Genomic DNA, 24,248 nt, shown 5'->3' on the forward strand with positions numbered 1-24,248 from the left:
GAATCTGACATGCTAGCCATAATTTTTTTCCAAATAACAGCAATACGTTTACCTTGGTAAAATTCTACCTTCTCCAACTATAACTTTGCAGAACACAACAAGCAAACTGACTAAATCATACAAGCCCCAAGCGATTCAGTGAACATCGTATCAATCAATATTTATTGCAGTCTTCCACCAAAACTGAACAATAGTTTATAACAAGAGTCATCAACAAGAGGGGCAAGATTCCTTTTTCTTCCTCATGTTATTCATTTCCTTATCACAACCAGTCCAGACAACCTTTGTATAGCAGTTGTATGAAGACATTAACTTTGACTTTAAAAAATGTAAATCCTATTTCTTCAGAGACTGCTTGACACAGAACACAAAATTAAAACAAATACAATAAAAACTAAAACTATCAATACTAATTTTTATTAAGGTGTTGATCTTTTGAAGTTTGTTTCAAGAGACTCCTTTTGAGCTATTAAATGCTCTGTGCTGATTTATGTTCTGGTTGGCATTTAAACTATTATATACCAGTTTTGGGTAGGGGCTAAGTATGGCAGACTAATTCAGAGAACCAGGTTTGATTCCCCACTTTTCCATCCGAAACTTGGTGGGTGACTTTGGGTCAGTCACAGAACTCTCAGCCTCACATAATTCACAAGGTGCCTGCCATGGGGAAAGGAAGTAAAAGTGACAGTAAGCCACTTTGAGATTGCATAAAACACAGAAAGCAAGGTATACAAACCAATTCTTCTTCTTTTATCATGCTTTACTCTGTAAACTGCATTAAGCAAACTCTCTCAAAAGGTGGCATAGCAATGTCCTTAAATAGCAAAACAATAAGCAGCCTAAAATGATACCCACAGAACAGTTCTCAGACAAGAAACAGACCATAAGAAACATTTTTTAGAAGATGAAAAATGGAGAAAAGGCCAATAACACAGGTACCTGGTGAGGCTCAAGGAGAGGACATTCCATTATTCCACTTCTCCACTGCAAAAGTACTGCCTCTGATTGCTATCTACCTCAGTAGGTAGGACACAGACAGGGCAGGGAGAAGGAGAAAGTGCCAGCTTGGGAGATACTGGTGAATGTTGCTTTCTTTCTTACAGTATGTCACAGCACTGTGTGAGGATAGGTTGCAGAAGACTGGGAGCTGTTTGAGCATTGTTGCTTTTTTGGCTGTTCCTTACCTGGGTGGTGGGGGATTGCAGCTATTCATATTAGCTGATTTGCATTACTTGGCAGTTTTGCCTGGGAATGACTACTAGCTCCACCCTCTGCTGGATGGGCCTTTGTACTACAAAAGACTGACAAGATTGCACTCAAAGGGTGCTTGTAAATGGTTCATCATCTTCTTGGAGAGCAGCAATGAGTGCCTCAGGGATTAATCCTGGCTCCTGTGTTGTCAACATACTCATAAATGATTTGGATGAGGTAACAGAGGGGGCGCTTATTAAATATGCAGATGATACTAAACCGGGAGAGGTAGCAAGCACACCAGAAGACAGAATCAGGATACAGGATGCTCCTGACAGGCTGGAAAATTAGGCTAAAATGAATTTTAATAGTGAAAAATGTAAAGTTCTGCATTTAGGTAGAAAAAAATCAAATGCATCACTACAGGATGGGTGAGAATTGTCTTGGCAGAAGTATGTGTGAAAAGGATCTGGGGGTCTTAGTAGACCAGACACTGAACATGTCAGCTGTGTGACTCAGTAGCTAAAAAGGCAAATGGGATTTTGGGCTGTATTAAAAGAATTATCCAGATCATGTGAGATGACGTTACCACTCTGATAAGATGTCACTTGGAGTATTGTGTTCAGTTTTGGACAGAAAGATGTAGAGAAACTGGAGTGTGTTCAGAGGAGGACTATGAAGATGGTGAGGGGTTTGAAGACCAAGTCATATGAGGAAAGGTTGAGGGAGCTTGGTTTGTTTAGCTTGGAGAGAAGGCAACTAAGAGGTGATATGATAACCATCTTCAGGTACTTGAAGGGCTTTGATATAGAAGACGGAGCAGAATTGTGTTCTGTTGCCCCAAAGGGTCAGACAAGAACTAATGGGATGAAATTAATTCAAAAGAATTTTCAGCTAAACATCCAGAAGTAGTTCTTGACTGGTAGAGTGGTTCCTCAGTGGAACCGGCTTCCTTGGGAAGTGGTGAGTTCTTCTTTGGAAGTTTTTAAGCAGAGGCTTAGATAGTAATCTGATGGAAATACTGATTTTATAAACTTAGGTAGATTGTTAGTGTGGGCAGGAAGGGATATGCCAGTGTTTATCTCTTGTGTCCCTTCCTTGTGTACCCAGGGAATTGCTAATCACCACTGTGGGATGGTAGGTGAATTTCCACCAGGCCAGGCCGGATTTGGGAGATTTTTGGTGGAGGGATCACTTGGGCGTGAAACTGGGATCACTATGACCATTTATGCACTGGAGGTTTCATGCCAGGCTGCAGGCAGGGGTTTTAGTCGTGGCTGGTTACCCCACCTCTTCCTGCACCCACACGGGGAAGCACTTGGCCTGGTGCACCTCATCCGCGCCTGATTTGTGCTCCTGCACGGGAGCTGGGGCAGTGAAGTTCCCAGTGCATAATCGGTCTATGGGAGAGCAAGTAGTTGTGAATTCCTGCATAATGCAGGGGGGGGGGGACTAAATGACCCTGGAGATCCCTTCCTACTCTATGGTTCTATGATATGGGTAAACTGGAATAAGCTGACTGGACAGCTGCCTAAATACATTTAAATGTTTAATCATTGGTTGTAGATTACAGAATTTTATTATTACTAATATATTTTGTATTTTGTATATTTTAATGATGATGTTCACTGCCCTGAGCCACTATGTGGAAGGGTGGTACACAGCTTAATGAATAGTAATAAGAAGAATCATACTCATTAAAAAGAATAGAAAAAACAGAAGCATCACAAAGGATATCCTAATTTTAAAAAGTCACTGTACACACTTACCACAACGATTTTCATCTTCACCATTAGGGCAATCATTTACTCCATCACACCACTGAGATGGCGACACACAGACTGCTAGAGTGCCACACCGTATTTTGGATCCAAAGCAACTGTCTGTCACTGAAAGTGTACAGATAGGTTAAAAACACTAACAAGATCACCAGCTCAATCCATTTCGCCCCCAAAACTATGTCACCAGTGAAGAAATACTACAGTTAAAAAACAGAGCCAGATAGTCTTTAACATGAAAAGAACATCATGTTAAGTGGGGGTCCCTATACCATCAATATTCTTGACTTCTAGGTTAAGTCAACAAATATATTATTGCTAGTATTTCAGTACTTTGCTACCATTTTAAGTGATCAAAACAGTGTGCACTAAATACTCACACTAATATGTCAAATAGCAATGTTTTACAGGAAAGAGCAGTTGAATTTAATCTTCTACTGTGTGATCTATTTTAAGAGAAGCAACTATCAAATAAGCTTTTATTCATTAACTTAAGCTTCAAGGTCAACCGTGAAATACAGCAAGCACAGTCTAAGCATAGCCAAGACTGCCCACACCCAACCAATAATTAAATCAGAAGGCAGGTTCTCATAGGGCAGTCAAGGTTGGCCTTTGAAAAACAGAACAGTAAGGGCTAGAACCTTTCACATTGAAATACATATTTAGAATGGAAAACATTCCGGTATACATTTGAACAATGTAATGAACAATGCCAAATATATTTTCCTTAGATTTCTACTGTGGTAACTCTAAGTGGTTCAAGCTTACAAACCATAGAGGGGAAAAAAACAAAGCATATTTGTCAAGAGGCCAAAGCAGTGACCATAAATGAAACACACCATAAGAACACAAACAGCAAGGAGAAAAATTCACCATTCATGCTCAACGAAAGTTGTAGAAGTTTTTCTTTTAAAGAACTCACTGCACAGGTACAAGAATATCCTTACCAAAGTACCAAACGATGATGCCTGCAATTGCAGCTCCTGCCAGCAGAATTGTGATTGACAGACTGAGGCACAGAGATTTCCTAACTCCTGCAATTGAAAGAACAAACAAGTCACCCATCTGTGTAAATCACACTGATAGATCAAATTTGCTACACTTATATTTCTGTTGGCATCTGCCTTGGTATTATCAGATCACTTTAACTAGTTGGCTAATAAAACTGAACTAGCCTGACTTATGTCTTCTGTTTGCATATTAGAGTATGCATGTGCTGAAATTCCCAGTTTGAGTTTCAAAGCCTATGTTCATATGTCTATTTCAGGCTTCCAATCAAAGTGTCATGAAACCCTAGGGTTTCTAGACAGCCCTGGAAGAGTTTCCCGTATGAATGAGAGTTAATTTTAAAAATATTTTTAATCTGTTAAAAATGTATATAAATGGTCATGTTTACCTCACCCTTCCCAAAATGGCCAGTGATGGGCCTAGAGGGGGTAGGAAGGGGAGAGACATAACCTAGCTATGCTTCCCAGGCATATTCTGCATGATTATGCCACTCCCAGGGTTCCCCGAAGCCTGAAGAAGGTTCCGGGATTTCTCAATGCTAAAAAAGTTCAGAAAGACTGCTCTACCCCAGTATCACTCTAGTGGGGATAAAAGCATGTACTAAAGCAGCTGCAGCCTTCCCAGTACCTGACCTAGGCATGCTCCTATCCTTTTGGAGGGAAAGAAACTGTACAAGCTAGACTTCAACAGGACTAGCCATTATTATAGACCAAGCTCATGCATTATGTCTCCTGGTGGTGGCGGTGGAGGAAGAAAAGTGTCATCAAGTCACAGCCAACTCACGGTGACCCCCCACCCCGGTAGGGTTTTCAAGGCAAGAGATGATCAGAGATGATTTGCCACTGTCCAAATACTAGCCAGGGCTGACCCTGCTTTGCTTCTAAGAGCAACAAGATCAAGCTAACCTGGGCCATCCAGGTCAGGACTTACATCTCCCTCACAGCTCTAATAGCAGCAGCAGCAGCACAGTGTGCGGAATTTTAAAATGCATGAAACCATAAACAAGAAAACTGTTTTACCTGGTGTGATTACAATAAATATAATTACCACAGCTTCAATGAATGCTTACTTGGCGTACAGATTTTTCTAGGTGAAGAAATGGGATGCACTCTTGTAGCTGCTGGAGCTGAGGGTTGAGTGCAAGCTCTTGGGACGTAGCGTGGTACTGTTGCAGGACAATATGGAGAGGCATACTGTTGACCCACATAAAACCCATTCACAAGACGGGGAGCAGTCAGGTTTTCTGGCTGATAAGCATAATTTTCATAATATGGAGGTTGCTTCAGAAAACAAGGATGAAAAAGTGATAGTACAAAAACTGTCAGTGTCAGGGACACATCAAAGGTAACACTTCATAAAAGCAAGAATTCACAGTAGTGCACAGAAGACAAACTAGTCCAGAAGAAGTGATATTAGGAATGTATATATTTTAAAAAAACATTGTAAACAACAGGTTATTAGGCTAAACTAAGCTATTTTTACAATCTAGAATTCAACCAGTGCTAAATGCTAAAAACAGTCATTCCCAGTACTGCAGTCATGGGCTAAATGAATGTTGCTGTTTCATAAGCATGCTTGAAGAATTGAGCACCAAGCGATGCTGAATTGGTTTTCTAAACACACGTACAACAACAATGTTTTCCTTAAGTCCTCTAGCTATAGCCATTTCAGAGCCTCTCTACAGTACCACGTAGAACTTCCTGATGTCAGTGCAACTGCTTATAGCACTGTAAGCGTTCACTCTTGATTATGTTCAGTACACAAATCAACATGCCGAATTAAGGCTACGCACAATGCTCAGCATTTCTAGATTTGTGTTCTTTAAGAGAATATTAGCCCAAACCTATAATTCAGCAACCCATTGTCCAAGTAATGATCAGGCTTATTACAAGGGAGTCATAACACTTTGCAATGGCTACTGTAGCTGCACTGTACAGGCCAAGAAGGCTGCTATGGCCCCAAAGTAAGGCTGAGGGAGATTTGGTAAATGCCGCTGCACTGCCAAAAAAACACTACATGGAGGGGAAAGGAGGACGGTTGTGAAGACATGAGGGCAAGGGACAACTAGAAACGGTACCTGATTGCCACAGGAAAGTTTTTCCTAAGTTGGTTTTAGACACCCAGTTCACCTCTGACCAATAGTGTTGCTATGCTATGTTCTAGCAACATTTTGCAACCAGAACCAAAGTTGTAGCTATTGCAAGTGGGTACATAGTCTTCCTTATCAATGAGTGCTTAAGCATGGGGATTTCCCCAGCAGAAAACAGAACAAACTCTACCAGGATAACTTGTTAGTTAGCACGGCATCATCTTTAAGCTGATGTACGTAATATACACCTAACCTTAAGCCTGGCCTGTGCAGCTGGGAAGAAGGCAAGGAGCATGTGGAGAGTTGCTGGCAAGATGAGGGCTCTTTCCTCTTTTTTCCTTTTCTAACTAAGGCAGATCTGTGGGTGCATGTGTGGGTGTGCCTGTGATCAGTATTTCCGGGTAAGTGGGTACTTTGTAGTCTAGAAACTTTGTAGTTAGAAAGTGGTTTCTGTTAGGTACTGTTAAGAGCTTTTGTTTGATTGAGGAAGTCTGTGCTGGGGGAAGAGTGCAGTAGCAGGATTGCAAGACCCAACTTGTGCTGGGCTGTGACTCCATGAACTGAAAACCTCCTTATCAGAGCCATGAGCCTTTGGTGCAAGCCAAAGCGTGAGAACTAAAGGGCTCTTTGCCTGGGAATTTGTCTGGAAATCAGCCTAACATGTTTATCCTAAAGTTAAAGGTTCTAGAGTGAAGGAATCTATTTGGCTACTCAAGGTTCATATTCAGTCACCTGCAATGTGTGTGCCATATTTGTTTTCCTCCCTGAAGACAAAATGGACTACACTTGTCATAAGTGTAAATTCACAGAAGGAAAAGAGGATTAAAACCCTGCATGGCATCAATGAAGGAGAGGATTTCATTGACAGGAGCTGTACAAATCTGTCTAGGGATGAAGAGACCAGTTCAAAGGAAAAAGACTTCCCTGTGAGTCTCCCATTACTGTTACTACACAAGGTGGAACACACTGAGCAAGACAGCACTGAGAGCCAGTGGAGCTCAGGAATAGATTCCAGGTCCTTGCTGAAGAGATGGAAGCAGCAACAAAGGCAGAAGAGGAAGCAAAATGAAATCAGAGATGGACTGAAGACAGCATGGGGATAGGAGGAAATAGCATTAGAAGGAAAAGGCAAGTATTGGTCATCAGTGACTTTCTCCTGAGGGGCATGGAACGTCACATGTGTGAGGCGTGGCCCCCTAAATCTGAGAGGTGTGTGGCTTGCCAGGGGCATAGATTAAAGATAATATGTGGACTCTAAGTTAAATATGAGCAGACAGTGTGATGCAGCAGTAAAGAAGGTGAAAGCAGTCTTGGGCTGTATCATCAGAGTTATTACATCTAAATTGTACAATGTCAGTCCTGCTGTGTACTGCATTGGTCAGATTACATCTGGAATGCCGAGTGCAGTTCTGGAGGCCTCACTTCAGAAAGGATGTGGACAAAATTGAAAGGGTGCAGAGGAGAGCAATGAGGATGATCCAGGGCTTGGGGACCAAGTCCTGTGAGGAAAGGCTGATGGACTTGGGACTGTTCAGCCTGGAGAAGAGGAGATTGAGAGGGCACATGATTGTTCTCTTTAAGTATTTGAAAGGTTGTCACTTGGAGGATGGCAGGGAGTGGTTTCTGTTGGCAGCATGGGACAGAATGCACAGTAATAGATTTAAACTATGTGAAGAACGATACCGACTAGCTATCAGGAAAAGAATGTTCAGTCAGAGTATTTCAGTCAGTCGGTTGCCTAAGGAGGTGGTGAGGTCCCCTTCATTTTGGTGGTCTTTAAGCAGCAGCTGGACAAGTACTTATCATGGATTCTTTAGGTTGATCCTGCATTGAGGAAGTGGTTGGACTAGATGGCCTTTATCAGCTCTTCCAACTCTTATGATTCTATTTTATCTGACGTGAATGCAATACAGATTTAATGGTAGTATGTTTACAAATTGAGATGTTTTATAATGCTCATTATATGGATCAGTGTGGAAATTTACACAATACTACCTACTTTTCAGAAACTAATTCCCCCCTGAAGAATTTTACAAGACAGCATCAAATGACTCATGGATTACTTACCAAATTTGACTCCATTCTGATTTTCAGCAATGCGCTTCTGTCAAATTTATAACTGTAAGCAGAAAAAATTATAAAGTGTTTATAGATGTTAAGTTTTTTTCCAAAGAATGTGCGACATCTAAGCACGTACACACAAAATCCATAGTGACTTGATATTCATTAAAGAATTAATCAGAGAAGACCATACCTATAAGCATGAAAGCAATTTATAGCAACATAAATATGAGCAGCTTACACCCTTAGTACAAGATAGTATTGCCAATTTGGCTTTAAAAGAATCTCTTGCAATACGTCAGGGTTAATTGTTGAGCCAAAGACCCTTTTTTAAGGCGAGGCAACTGCCCCAGGTTCCCATGCATGGAGAGGGCCTCATCAGTACATACAAATAATTATATTTCAATGTTTGAAGTGCTCAGATCTTTTCAGACTGAGCTATTTCGTGTCCTTTAAAACCACAGCCCATTTCTGCATTTTGGGATTGCCTCATGCTGTTTGCTTGGCTGAGATTAATTAATATCACCTATTCACTAATTTCTCCATCATATTCCAAATTAGACTTTAGTATTAAATCTGAACATCAAATATTGATGATTTTTAAAAGAGTTCACACTTATTCTTTCTCTGCCTTCTATATGACAAGTATTTGAAGATGGGTTATCATATCGCCTCTTAGTCATCTTCTCTCCAGGCTAAATAAGGAGAAAGCTCCCTCAACCTTTTCTTATACAACTTGGTCTCCAAACCCCTAACCAATTCATAACTCTCCTCTAGACATGCTCCAGTTTGCCTACATCTTTCTTCAGTTGTGACGCTCAATACTGTGTACACAGAATATTCTACATCTAAGTGGCTAAGATGAACTGGACAAAAGATCAAGTCTATGGGTTATTTCCTTAGATTCTTTATTTACGGTAACTGAATCCTATGCATATGGAAGCCTAAAGCATAGGTTGTTGGACATGGAATTACAAAATCTGTTTGTTAGCCAAAAATAAAAATAATTGCTCATAGCACCCAGGGGAGAACAATCTCCCAGTCGCATGGTGCAAGGGTTCACAAATTACAAAACAGGGAGTCAGAATACCTCTAAACTCCCTTGGTAGCCTGCCACCACCCCTGAGTCTATCCCAAGAGCCAAGGAGTCCAGGGGCAACTCCAAAGACTACCTGGAAGCAAACTGTCTCAATCCAGCTGAGTGAAGAAAGGCCCCAAAACCAAAAGCCTTTGTAGCTATAACCAAAAAGGTATTGGGTGAGAATTTTCTGTAATTCTGGCAAGAATCAGACAAAGATTTATAAAATACTATATATACTTGCATATAAGACAACATGCATATAATCCGAGGCACCTAATGTTACCACAAAATCTGGGCAAGTTTATTGATTTGCATATAATCCGAGGGTGGGAAGTGCTCCATCATCACAGGCTCTCCCATCCAGCCTCCCCCACCCCCAACAAATACAGAAAAGTCAAGAGGATGAATAGCTAATATTTTTTGTATTCCGTTTTTCACTAACCAAAGGAGTCTCAAAACGGTTTACAATTGAGAGAGCTCTGACAGAACGGTTGTGAGAACAGCTCTGGCAGGAGAATCAAACAGTGTCCCCCAGGCCAGAACAGAACAACATTACCCAAAGTTGGTAATCTAGTACAACAGCTACTAAACTGGGAGAATGGACAACTCTACAAACTGAACACTGAAAGAAAGAACTGTAAAAATCAACTTTTAAAAGAAACACAACCCAAAAAAGAAAAAGCAAAAAATGCTGCCCCTCAGATAAAAGAAGAAACAGTAAATCACAAAGCACCCTCAAAACCCACCCCACCAAAATAATAGTTTGGAAGAAGTGATTAAAAAGAGGAAGAAGTGAGGGCAAGAGGGGGAAAAAAGATCAGAGTCCCTCAGTCAAACAGTTGATGTCCTACAAGCTGCCAGAGCAAGCTCAGTTTACAGTACACATTTGCAAAAGGCAACACAACGATTGGCTAGCTGAAGCAGGCTTTTGTTTCAATTACCATATATACCTGTGTATAAGCCAAGGAGAGCTTTTTCAATGTGAAAAAGGTGCTGAAATACTAGGCTTATACACGAGTATATAGGTAATTGATATTTAGTTAAGGTGAAAACACAATAAGCTATACTAGTGAGTGAAATATAATAAAAATATTTAATTACCTTAATACTCAAAATTCACAAGCAAGAGGGCTTTGCAATCATTAGTCAAAAGTAGAGCATAAGTGAAGTCCAAGGACATAAGAGGTCTGACCAAAAAACGTATTTGGCATCCAGGGAGGTCAGATTCAACAAAAGCATAGAATAGCCAGACCCCCCCCCCCCAAGAGGAAAAACCAAGAATATTTTAGGGGCAATTTTGCGCATGGGATCCAGTCTAACGCCCAATCAAGTTTAATTTAGTTAAACAATTAGAGCCTTAGTAACCAGATGACAGGTCACTCTCAACATCCAATCAGGACACTGTTCAGGTATTACCAATCTGATATCACTTGACGTGCTACAAGAGGGTCAAGCTCCCACTCCATGGCAAGGCCATGGCTAATTAGAAAAAAACGGAGAAGAATCTTATCTCAGACGTCCATTCTGGAAATGAGCTGGTTGTTGAGCTCATCTGCAAGCGTGTTCCAAGAATGACTAGAACAGCAGTTATTTGCAAGAAATAACTTTAAACGTACAACATAGAAATAGGCCTCCTGAAGCAGGCCCAAAATGAAGCCTGAACCAATGTTTTAACAAAAGGCAAACCAAACATGCTGGTTTGCCACTACACTGCTATTCTGACCTGCAGAGTCACTGTTTAATGTCACTTTGATGTCAGTGTTACATAGTGGTATGAACGTTTGGAACTGTGAGAACCAGGCACAATCCCAGCTCTGCCATGGAACTTTGGCAGGTGACCTTGGTCCCATCATGCTTTCTCAGGCTAGCCCACCTCATATTTGTTGTAAGGATAAGGGAGAGGGAAGAACAGGGTGGTAAGTAGCCATGAATGAGAAAAGTGATCTATAATTAGAAGCCTGGACATGGCTTGTCAAGAGCTAAAATGGCATAATGTAAAAATAATGGGTGGATATTGTCTCTTGGGATAAATGTACTAGAACGTAATGAGCCTCTTATTTTCTGCCTTATCAATTTTTATTCAGCAGTGCAGTTCTATAATTTCGCTATGTGAGAAACCCCACCTTGGCTGAGTAACATTTCAAAGATCATGTTGTTTGAGTTTTGAAACATGATTTAGAAATGCAGCCACTATCTGCCCTAAATACCTGCTTATTAGTCATGTAGGCAGTTAAACATGAGGATTTCTCTCAATACTTTACCTGCAGTTCTGAAATTAAACCACATTCCATCTAAATAACCATGCATTTTTAATAAGAGGTATTACATTTAGAATTTGAATAGCAGTGTTAAGTTTCAAAAAATGTATCTTTTTCTGAATCTGTGGTGATACTTTGGACTTTCTGACCAAGCGGCAGGACCTTGAGCTCAGACAACTGAGAGCACGTGGAGAGAGCTACTGGGGAGAGTTGCTGCTGACCAGGTAGGCTATTGTGCTGCCTGGGTGAGGTGACTGCTGGCTAATTGTTGGGAGGATTAAAAAGGGCTGCTCCTCCAGAGCACATGGAGAGAGCTACTGGGGAGAGTTGCTGCTGACCAGGTGAGGCTATTGTGCTGCCTGGGTGAGGTGATTGCTGGATAATTGTTGGGAGGATTAAAAAAGGGCTGCTCCTCGCCAGAGGCACAAACTGAAGGGTGAGAGACAAAGGGCTCTTGGCCAAGCAATTAGAATCAGTAGATTATATTTCCCTAGTACTTCCACTGCCTAGACATTACAATGGACCTCCAGGACAGTCATCCCATCATCTGCAGTGAGTGTGACATGATTGCCTTCCTCCCAGAAGACAAGATGGACTACAGCTGCCCCAAGTGTAAGCTGGTAAGACTTTTGGAGGAAAAGATTAGGGCACTAGAAAACAGAATTATTACTCTGACCCAAAGTAAGAAAGGGGAGGAGTTTATAGTCCAGAGCTCTGCAACTTGGAATAAAGAGAATACAACCAGTCCTGAAGAGGACAAGGAGATTGACCACAATAGGGAGCCTCTGCAGGCAGTTTGGAAAAAGACTGAACGGCGAAGGGCGAGACAGTTCTTGGGGCCTTTGGAGCTCCAGAATAGATTTCAGGCCCTTGCAGAGGAGGTGCAAGGGTCAACAAGGGAAGAGGTCCCAAAACAAACTCTAAGACAAAGGGAAGAGGCCACGGGGACAGAAGGAAATGGAGTTGAGAAGAAAAAAAAGGAGAGTACTGGTAATTGGAGACTCCCTGCTAAGAGGAATGGATCGCCATGTGGCTGGGCCCGACCCCCTAACCCGAGAGGTGTGTTGCTTGCCAGGGGCGAAAATTAAAGATGTTTCAGAACGGCTGCCCAAACTCCTCAAATCTACGGATTGCTACCCATTTGTGATGGTCCATGTGGGAATGAATGACGTGTCCCTGAATACCATGGGTCCTATTAAAAAAGACTATCAAGATCTGGGGAGGAAGCTCAAGCAAATGGGGGCACAAGTGGTATTCTCTTCAATCTTGCCTGTCAAGGGAAGAGGAATGCGTCGGGAGAGGAAGATAATGGAGGTGAATCACTGGCTGCGTAGTTGGTGCCGGCAGGAAGAGATTTGGTTTCTGGGACCATGGGATAGGCTTTCTTGAGGAAGGCCTACTAGCACCTGATGGACTGCACTTATCGAAACTGGGGAAGAATGTGTTTGGCAGGAACCTGGGGAGATTCATTAGGAGAGCTTTAAACTAAAGCCACTAGTGGAAGGAGACGATCAACATAGGGAATGTATGGAAGGAAAATGATCGGAGGCAGCCCAACCGGCAAGGCCAGCTCATAGGGAACCAAAAGTAAAAGGATTCAGATGTCTTTATACTAACGCCCGAAGCATGGGCAATAAAAAGGAAGAGCTGGAACTTCTCATGCTGATGGAAAGGTATGATCTAGTAGGCATCACAGAAACTTGGTGGAATGATTCTCATGACTGGAATGTAATGGTGGATGGATATGAACTATTCAGAAAAAACAGAATAGATCGAAGAGGTGGAGGAGTGGCACTGTATGTGAGGAAAGGGCTTACCTGTCAGGAAATTCTAGTGAAGGAGAGCATATCTACAGTGGAAAGCATGTGGGTGAAAATAAGCGAGGGGAAAACAAACAGTGTGGTGGTTGGTGTCTGCTACCGACCGCCTGACCAACGAGAGCGAGACGCAGCTGCTGTGCTCCTTTCCAGCCACACACCCTCCCAACTTGCCGGGAAAGGAGGAGGGACGCTGTGTCAAAGATGTGGCGGCCCTGCTCCTTTCCAGCCGCACGCCCTCAACACTTCGACGGGGAGCCGGCCAGCGATGCCACGGTCCCAGGATGCCTTCCGCCTCCCATCTACCCGCCGCCAACCTCCAGGACCCTGCTGCCGAACGAGGAAGAAGCTTCTGTGACCCACGCCGGCCCCGGGTGCACAGAAGCCTTTGGAACTCAGCCCCGGGGGAGGGAACCTCTAGCGCCCATTTTATTTAAAGATAAAATGGGCTTTAAATCTAGTATAATATACTACTTAAAACAGTTGCCTAAAACTGGTTACTTTAGTTGTGAGGCATCCATAAGGTTGTTACCAGTATAATTCCTTTAGACATTGACCAGTATAAGTGATTTGGGAATACGATACAAGTGAAAATCAACCATGAATTTCTGCATTGTAGAAACTGATACATCACTATGTATGCATGATGGTCAGTTCATAGTCTGAGGAAGAGTGCTTGCACTCGAAAGCTCATGCCTTGAGTAAATCTTTGTTGGTCTTAAAGGTGCCACTGGACTCTGATTTTGTTTTGCATCACTATTCCTACTAATTTTTAAATTATTGTTGTGCACAAGTGTCTACTGTCACAGAAGCAGCACAGAATTTGGTCCTGTGTAAAAAAAAATGTAAGTGCAGCAATTTGGTGTCACTTTCCATCACCACCTAAAACTAAGGTGACCAGATTGTCCCACTTTTGGAGGGACATCTGGGGGCACCTGGCAAATTGTACTTATGCTGAAATTTAAAAATATATATTACAATAGTATTTGTGTTCTGTGCATTCTATGAAAATTATTGTTGCTCCATATAGACCAAATGTTTAATCAAGACCCCCCCCCCCAGTCAATGGTGCCCCACTTTACCAATGTTAAAATCTGGTCACCTTACCTAAAACTCAGAATCCCAGTTTTCATTTTCAAAAAGTCAGCTGTCTAGTCCTTAAGGGTGTGAAGGCAGACATGCAACAGCGTTATCTCCAAAACAAAAGGCAAGTACTGCTTAATTACCTGACCAAAATTTAACATGTCAGCTGACCACTTATGACTTGACAATGGTCAAGCACTGTATGGGAAGTGGCTGTGGCTCAGCAGTAGAGCAGGTTCCAGGTTCAATTCCCACCATCTTCAGTTAATAGGGTCTGATAGCACGTGATATACAACACTTCTGCTCGAAACCCTGGCGAGCTGCTGTGTGAGTAGTGGACAATACCAATGGTCCAATTCAGTATACGACAGCTTCATGTATTCAAGCCACCTTTGTCTTATTTTAAATGGCACAATCTTTGACAGGTTAGATTCCTACTCTAATGTAGGAAGAAGCCAGGAGGTGGGGCTTAGTGCCCTGCCCCACATCTTTCTCTTTTCTAGATTAGCAAAAGCACAACATGAAAATGTATGTTACATTATGTTTATATTTGGATATACATTATTTATATATGACACAAAGTTAAGTTTAAGAGTTCTGCCCTTATCTCAGTTTACAATTTGGAACTTTACTACATACTCTTCTTTCGTTCACATTCGTTATGCTATGGGAGGGGAAGAAAGAAGAGCGTAAACATTCAGTACTATACAAAAGTAATAAGACATTAGAAAAAGCTTCTCACAGCATACACAGCCTATTTCCTGCATTATTCAGGTACACTTTTCACAGAACTGCTGAAACCTTGATCTTCTTAATTGCTTTTTCCTGTGAGTCAGTAAACATTAAGGTCAGTAATTCCCAGTTTTACCTGGCTTCTTTGTGAGAGAAGTCAAACCAAACACAAACCAGCGTAATGATCAAGAACACGTGCCCTTAGTAAAACTCTGTTACAACCCTGACAATTACTAAGAGCTCTGACATTTGTCAGGTAACCTTTTTCAGGTCTCGTGATTTTTTAAAATTGACAGTTCAATCCCAAGTAGACTTACATCCTTCTAAATCCACTAAATTAAATGAACTCAAAATGATATAGCTCTTTTTAGGATTACACTGTAAAGCTTTTAAGGGTTCACTCGTATTTTTTTTAATCACTGATTAATTCCATTAGGTTTATTTACTTCAACTGGAGGTCTCACTTCAAAGCTGTCATGGAACAAGTTAATTCACATATTTATGGAATTTGTTATCATGCTTTTGTCATCAATATGTTCCAATAGGATTACAAAAAGACAAATTTTAAACTAAGCACACTAAGCTTAGTGCTAGCAACAATGAGGCCAACCCCTCTAGACCCGTGTCCGTCGTGACTCCTAAAAACAACAGACATAATAGGAGCCCCCCTCCAGGAAATAATCAACCTCTCCCTTTCAACGGGAGAATTCCCAGAGGGATTAAAAGAGGCAATGGTACACCCATTGCTCAAAAAGCCATCCTTGGTTCCACAGGAGTGTGACAACTACTGCTCCGTCTCGCATCTGGAGTTTCTGGGGAAGTTGGTTGAAAGGGCTGCTGCAGGCCAAATATCAGCATTCCTTGAGAAACCTTCAGCCCTTGACCCATTTCGGTTGGGCTTCCAGCCTGGCCATAGAGTGGAGACAGCGCTAGTCACCCTAATGGATGACCTCCGCCGCCAACTGGACCGAGGCGGGTCAGCGCTGCTGATACTATTAGACCTGTTTGCAGCGTTTGACACAGTCAATCATGAGCTCACATGTGGAATCCCAAGAAACAGTCCTCTCTCCTATCCTATTTAATATCTTCATGCGCCCTCTTGCTCAGCTGGTGTGGAGGTTTGAGCTGGGTTGCCACCAATATGCAGATGACACCCAGCTCTTCCTCCTGATGGATGACTGCCCTGACTCCCCCCCCCCCCGACCCACCCAGATTTTTTAGCCAGATGCCTGGAAGCAGTGACAAAATGGATCAAGCAGAGTCGTCTGAAGCTCAACCCTGCAAAGATGGAGGTCCTGTGATTGGGTAGGAAGAGACCATGGGAAGAAGCACGCCTGCCCACCCTGGACGGTGTGCAGCTCCTAGCAACTCATTCCGCCAGGAACCTGGACGTGATCCTGGATGCTTCCCTTACAATGGAAGCCCAGGTCACAAAGGTAGCACGGCTGGCATTTTACCACCTCCACAAGCCAAACTACTAGCGCCATACCTGGAACCAGAACACCTAGCCAAAGTGATCCATGCGACGGTCACCTCTAGGCTGGACTTCTGCAACTCGCTCTATGCAGGCCTACCCTTATCCTGGATCCGGAAACTACAACTGGTGCAGAATGCCATGGCCAGGATTCTCACTAAGACATCATGGAGATCTCATATCCGGCTAGTACTCCAAGAACTCGAATGGCTCACAGTTGAATTCCGGATTAAATTTAAGGTTTTGGTAATTACCTTTAAGCCCATATGCGGTCTGGGCCCAGTGTATCTGAGAGACCGCCTCCCTGTCTATACCCCCAGAAGAGCGCTACGCTCTGCCACTTCCAATGGGCTGTAGACCCCTGGCCCTAAAGAGGCACATCAGACCTCAACAAGGGCCAGGGCCTTTTCAGTCCTGGCCCCCACCTGGTGGAATGAGCTCCCCAAAGAGATCAGGGCCCTGCCAGAACTTCCACAATTCCGCATGGCCTGCAAAAGGAACTCTTCCACCAGGCATTTGGTGAGGCTGACTGACCCATAACATCTACAGGTCCCCCCCCCCCAGACTGAGGGGCCAAACCTACTGAGGGAGTGGTCAAAATTATTGTTAAAATACTGTTCTAGTAGGTATGTTATTGTTATATTGCTATATTGATTTTGAGAGTGTTATATGTAAATGTTTCAAAATGTTTTATGTAAACCGCCCAGAGCCGTAGGGAAGGGCAGAATAAAAATCTAAATAAATAATAAATAAGCCAGACAGGGATCCACTATGGTATTCTACCAAGGGCAAAAGCCAGGGTCCACAAGCTTGTTGGTTCTTGCGAAATGGACCACAATTATGAATATATCTAAGCTTTGATTATCTGCAACAGAAGGGAAGCAGCTCAACCACTTGTATCATACATAACTGGGCAACCATTTTCCCGTAACCACCTATCTTTGTCCACTATGGCAGTGGTCCCCAACCTTTATTAGGCTGGGGACCGGCAGGGCATCGGGCCGCGCCCGCGGGGACCGCGCCCGCGCGGGCCACGCCCACGCTTCGGGCCGCGCCCGCGGGCCGCGCCCACGGGCCGCGCCCGCGCATCGAGCCGCGCCCGGCCGCGCCCGCGAGCCGCGCCCGCGGATCGGGCCGCGCCCGGAAGCCACGCCCGCGGATCGGGCCGCGCCCGCGAGCCACGCCCGCGGATCGGGCCGCGCGGGCGCGGCCTGCACGGGCGCAGCCCGGCCCTGATTCCCTCTTCCCGCCCTCCCGTAGTAAGTAGCTTCCCGGGCCGCAAGCTTGCGGCCTGGGAAGTTTTTTACTGCGGGGGGGGGCGGGGAGAGGGAGCTGCGGCCCGGCTCCATGGCCTTTGCGGCCCGGCGCCGGGCCGCGGCCCGCAGGTTGGGGACCACTGCACTATGGTAAAAGTCCCCCTTTTAACAGAGCTTGTCCAAAGATCATTGCCATGATGCATGCTAACCACTGCCAAGCAGAAGATAATACCGAACCAGCACATCCAATATCTACCTCAGATATTCTGGGTTCCTTTGGCATCAACAATGCAAACTGCACTAATCTTGTTTCTACCTTGCAGTAAAGGCTCCATGGCTTATTGAATGTTTCATCTACACTTCCTGGTGACACCAAGAGACCTGATTTTTGTCTTTAAAAAGTATTTGTGTGTCTAGTTACTCCATCTTTAAATTTGCCAGCTACTTCCTTTCAATTTCCTCTACTTTCTAGTGATGTGCAGCATAAGGAGGAGAAGCAGAGGTAGGTCATTTCTTGAATTAATTACTTTGTTGTTGATTCTGGCCATCTGAGCAGATGGAAAGAACAGAGCTACTGGTACTGGTTGGATGCTGTCCAATATCCTCAAGCAGGTGTGCAAGGACCCAGGTGCATGCAAGTACAAAAGATAGAAAATACACTACCAACATCTCCATTTGGTTATTATTCCAGGCCATGCTAAAAGAAGCTTAACTATTTATTTATTTATTATATTTATATACTGCCCTCTCCGGAGGCTCAGGGCGGTTTACATAGAAACAATACATGAAACAATCTATATTAATAACCATACAATAATATTAATTATTTCTGTAACAGTATAACATAACAATATAATAGTACAAACAATGCAACAGCGCAACAGGTCCAGAGTGCTCTGGTGGAATTCTGGGAGGGAGGGGGGTAACAGGGGCCCTTCAGTCGCTGTTGGTTATGCCTGGTTTGAGCCAAATGCCTGGTGGAAGAGCTCCTTTTTGCAGGTCCTGCAGAACTGTTTAAGCTCCGTCATGGCCGTGATCTCCTCCGGGAGCTCATTCCACCAGGTAGGGCCCAGAACAGAGAAGCTCTGGCCCTGATTGAGGCCAGGCGGACTTCTTTAGGCCCAGGGACCATTAGCCGGTTGGTAGTGGAGGAGTGCAAAGCTCTTTTGGGGGCATAGGCAGGGAGGTGGTCCCTCAGGTACACTGGGCCTTGACCACGTATGACTATGACTTGGCATGATGTCTGAGAATATCAACGTTACTCCAAAGCCTCCACAGGACATTTTACAATGAAGATCTAAATACAGTTATGAAGAATTAATAACAAAATGCAGACAAGGAGTTCTGAACTGTCGTGATATATGTGAGTACATAAGTACATGTCACTTCTACTTTTTTCATTAAAAATCTTATTTAAATTACATCCCATTTCCTGCTTTTCCAAAACTGCTTCCTGAAAGAGCATTCTGTTTAGCCCAATGGCTCCTAACAGTGGAACTGCCCTCACAGCTCAATCATAATGAAGAAAAATTGTATGAAAGACTACTGTGAGAATCAGGTAGTCAGAGCTACCAGAAAACATAACAGAGTTCAAAGGGTAACTTTGCCTTTCTATCATCACTTTCTGCTGGTGATTTCTTTTAGTATTTACTCACTAACTTTAAGCAGTCCATGTTCCTGTTTATGAATCTTCTTCTACATATTTCAATGTTATATTAAGCTAAATATATATATATTTCTATTTTAAAGCTTGTGTTTGTTTGCCACCTTGTAGTCATTAAGTTGGGTTTAAAGGTGGTTAAAAGGTTGAGTTAAATTGGGTTGTTAAAGAGGAAGATGCATCTGCTTTCTGTGCTTTTCACTCAGATTATTGTGCAAGCAATTTAATAGCTTCTCCAGTACATATTACAATTGTTATCCACCATATTAAATCTAAAATCTTTTCCTTTTTTGTCTTGTTACATACAATTGCTTGAGAATTTCTTTCCTTTTTTTTTCTTGTTACCCATCATGGGAAATAGCACTAAAGCTATATCTAACAGACTCTGTCTTAACTATACTGTCTATGCTACAACTTCACTTTCATTGCTTATCCTTGGAACAGTTGTCTAGTTTGAGGCATGATTTATGTATGAAGCAACAGATGTCATTCAGTGGCAGAGAAGTCATTCCTTTTCAACATAAAATATAAAACATTTTACCATAAGAGTTACATGCAAAATGTTTAAGTGTTGTCTCCTTACAATTTAGAATTCCACAATCAGATTGTCATCATCCATCACACCTCTGAAGAGCTTAATTCACCTCTATAGAAGTAAATATCTCTACCTTTATTATTTCTTTTCTAGGGGATATACAAGACTCCAATATTGTACGTTAATCAAAAGAATATATTTGATAAAGAGAAGGATGAGCTTCTGTTCACCTGGAAGCTAAGCCTATAAATCATTGGCGGGGGAAGGAAATTCTCATCTTATTTCAAAGGCCAAAGAACAAAAGAACACAGGTACCTCCAATCCAAAAGAGTTTTGACCACAAGCCTTTTTTAAATCCAATGTATTAAATCCACCAGTATTAGATGATAATGGGAATCTATATACTACACACTAAAAAATCAAATAAAATTCTAGGTATGAATTTCTATCCTTGATGACTACAGGAAATTACCCCTGTTATCGACATTTCTACAGACTGGAAGACCGATAGGGGTGATTTTACATGTACATTTTAAAAGTCTCATTCCCATGTAAAACTATGCATACTTCAATAGACTCTGATGTGCTAGCATGGATACACATCTTTAGGGGAGATATGGACCTTGTAACAAGTTCCTGTAGCTTATAATGGTCTTTATTGGGCCATTCTCTAGCAACCACAATTCACACCAACATATATTCTCAGACATGATAGGTAAACCCTGAAAATTAAACAGTACTCCTTTTTCTTCTGGCCCAAATCAAAGACCTATGAAAGGTTCCAAGAAAAAATGTAAAACAAGAGCATAGAGATGAACACTTTGAGATCAGCTCCTCAATATATATCATCATCTTGAAACCTAATGGCCCACAAGGTGGGTTACAATGTAACTGTTCTAAACCACTTTAATAACATGGAACTTTGCAAAGCTCAAGACTTTGAAGTAAATCAGCCTATATGGTAGCTTCATTTTTTTAAACCAGCACTCATAATGCAGTCCCCTGTGATATCTGGAGGTCAGTTTAAAGCCAGCCTCCAGGGAGGGTGGTATATAAATATAATAAATAAATAAGTGGAAGAAAGTAATCTTTGTTCAACAGATGTCATTGCAACTAAACCCCTTTTTAAGTGCAAATAGGTAAATTTTCAGTAATATGTGGAATGTAACTTAAATCATTCACCAGGAGGGAGGCACATAAATTGACAGTATGTAGAATGTTATTTTCTGCTATATTTTATCAGAATGCAAACCAGCTCTGAGGATAAATATCACTATGTCAGAAATGCATGATTTTTACCTAGCCAAGTAGAACAAATTTGAAGTCCAGGGGCACCTTTAAGACCAACAAATTTTTATTTTAGGTATGAGCTTTTGTGTACATGCATACTTCCTCAAATATAATATCATGGAAATATCATCAGGAGATGTGCAAGTGCACACGAAAGCTCATACCTAAAATAAAACTTTATTGGTCTTAAAGGTGCCCCCAGACTCTAAATTTGTTCTGCCGCTTCAGACCAACACCGCTACCCACATGAATCTACCTAGCCAAGTAATTTCCAAAGAAAACTAAATAGTTACAGTGGTAACTGATAACTGGTCCATATTTCACAGTTCTCACTTTCAAATTTTCTCTTTCCAATTAATGTAAGACTTTGGACAGTAGTATGACTGCACTCACTTTTTATTTACAGCCAGGGACTATCATTCTCTGAAAGGTCAGATCTACTTGTGTTAGTAGAGATGTAAGCAGTCAGATTCTACTACTCCTTTTGTCATAAAGCGAGACCCTTGGGATTCTTGGATGTCAGTGAATTTTCATATCCCTGGTCTTGACCCCCAGCTCTTAGTTATTTAATATTGTTAGCTTCCCCCCGCCGCCGCCTAAAAAAAGCATGACCCCAAAGTTTCCAACACTTGGAGAGAAGTCTGAGTCATTTTGCCACCACCTTTTCCACATTTCTATACAATTTTTTTTTAGCAGACTCACAAAATAGATACAAGCCTTGATCAACCTTAAGCAGTCTTGTCCTGTAAACTGCCTCCATTAAAAAAACAACAACCTGGAAAACACATTTAAACCATTCTGGGCTCTTCAGTAGCAAAATGGGAAAGATATGCAAGCGAGCTTTGCCTAAGCAGCTCATTTGCAACCCCGTTCCACTACAATCCACAAACTTTGACTAGAATTTCCAGGTTCCAGGAAAGCACAAGATATATATTAAGACCTGGAAGCAAATGAGCATCCTTGTGGGTTGATCCACTGAAACATTAACAAACAGAACAGCACAAGCACACATCTGTGTAGGTCATGAACAGTCCCCATAGATCATTTATATCTATCCTATGCTGAAAACCACCTCAGTAATATATGGTTACCGACTATTTAAGGACATATTCACATATACATTCTCGGACCCAACTCCTCTCAAGGAAAACACCTGTCCAACCAGAGCCGCAATATCAGCCTACATCAACAGCAACAAAGTTCTATTCGCTCCAGCCACAACAGCCAACTACAGTGACTGGTCATACCTGTCTCCCATGCACTTGTCCAGCACCCTTTAAACACACACACGGTTATGCAGCAGCTCGCAACCAAAAAGGACGGGGGGGGGGGCGGAATGCCATCACAGTTCCAATGAAGACGACTTCCCCCTTAACAGCTTTGGACTATGGTAGCCGAATAATCGAGGGGGTCTGCGAGGAGAGTTCTTTCCACCTCGCAACACCAGCCCACAACTGAGGAGAACCGGCGGGCCGCCTTAATTCCCCGAGGCAAGCGTCCGCCCAGAAGCTGAACATGGAGCTTACCCGAGGGAAGGGAAGGGAAGAAGGCTCTTTGTTGCTCCGTTTCAGCCCGGGCGCAGGAAGACGCCTTCCCTCGCAGCCAGTCTCCTTCCACAGGGAGCTGCCTCCGCGCCACTCCTGCCGAGCGCCCTTCCCTGAGGTGAGAGGAAGAATAAAATCCCTCCGGGCTGGAAGGCGAGTAAATGAGAGAGCGCGCTCCGCTGCTAGCCGCGGGGAGGTGTTTGTTTCGCGTCCGGAGGAGGAGATGGAGGCGCTCATTTCCCGCAGCCAGCCTCCCGTCACCCTTTATCGCTTCATCCCTCGGGCAGGCGGGATTAATGTCCTATTATTCACCTGCGCGAACCGAGAGGTGCAAAGACAGAAAAAGAGGAGGGGCGCCCTTCGCCACTCGTTGGAGAAATCGCTGCACTTCCTTCCTGATAGCGGCAAGCATAAAGACTTCAACAACAAACGCGCACAGACGTAAACGCAGCTGACAACCATACAAATCAGTAATAAATATGCTCCTGAGCAGTTCCTGCAAGCAGCTGGGAGGGGCATGCCGGGATGCGAAGCGCTCTGCATGACTTCTTGACCAAATACACAGGATCTGGTGATATTCAAAATACCGATTAATTCATCATAGCAAAAGTCAGCTTCATCAAAGGGATTTTTATACATACGTTTGTGTATAAAAGGCATGTTGAAATGTAGGGCAGCGAGGCAGAGTGATAATTCTACGCAAAATTCGAAAGTATGTTCATTCCAGGGGTAGTTGCTGGTATCTTCACTTGAAAGGATCTGGTAGTAGGTAATGTGAAAGACTCCTGTTTAAAAAGGTAAAGGTATCCCCTGTGCAAGCACCGAATCATGTCTGACCCTTGGGGTGACACCCTCTAGCATTTTCATGGCAGACTCAATACCGTTTACCCCCCAGCAAGCTGGGTACTCATTTACCGACCTCGGAAGGATGGAACGCTGAGTCAACCTTGAGCCAGCTGCTGGGATTGAACTCCCAGCCTCATGGGCAGAACTTTCAGCCTGCATGTCCGCTGCCTTACCACTCTGCACCACAAGAGGCTCATAATAAATCACCACCTGTAACAGTAATACTGACCATGATAGACCAGTGGTTTGACTTGATAAGGCTGCTTAATATGAAGGAGAGTTGGTTCTCATATACCACTTTTCTCTACACAAAGGAGTCTCAAAGCAATTCACCTTCCCTTTCCTCTCCCCAAAACAGACACCCTGTGAGGTGGGTGAGGCTGAGAGAGCCCTGATATTACTGCTTGGTCAAAACAGCTTCATCAGTGCTGTGGCGAGCCCAAGATCACCCAGCTGGCTGCATGTGGGGGAGCAGGGATCAAACACGACTCACCAGATTAGAAGTCCACACTCCTAACCACTACACCAAGCAATGCTTTGGCAAC

General features: G+C 43.0%; 1 protein-coding gene across 1 annotated transcript in view; it reads right to left on the reverse strand.

Annotated features, from left to right (window-relative positions):
- The window catches only part of TMPRSS2 (transmembrane serine protease 2), a 41,865-nt gene extending 18,599 nt beyond the window's left edge, over positions 1 to 23,266 (reverse strand). Inside the window, exons 1-5 of the mRNA XM_077342759.1 lie at positions 22,840 to 23,266; positions 8,134 to 8,185; positions 5,047 to 5,257; positions 3,917 to 4,003; positions 2,961 to 3,080 (exon numbers count right to left, since the gene is read on the reverse strand). Of these exons, the coding sequence (XP_077198874.1) occupies positions 2,961 to 3,080; positions 3,917 to 4,003; positions 5,047 to 5,257; positions 8,134 to 8,148 (433 nt within the window). The 5' untranslated portion in view covers positions 8,149 to 8,185; positions 22,840 to 23,266. The remainder of the gene's footprint in view (positions 1 to 2,960; positions 3,081 to 3,916; positions 4,004 to 5,046; positions 5,258 to 8,133; positions 8,186 to 22,839) is intronic.
- Between the last annotated feature and the right edge of the window lie 982 nt (positions 23,267 to 24,248).

This window comes from Paroedura picta, chromosome 6 (assembly GCF_049243985.1).
Source record: "Paroedura picta isolate Pp20150507F chromosome 6, Ppicta_v3.0, whole genome shotgun sequence".
In the NCBI taxonomy this organism is placed as follows: domain Eukaryota; kingdom Metazoa; phylum Chordata; class Lepidosauria; order Squamata; family Gekkonidae; genus Paroedura; species Paroedura picta.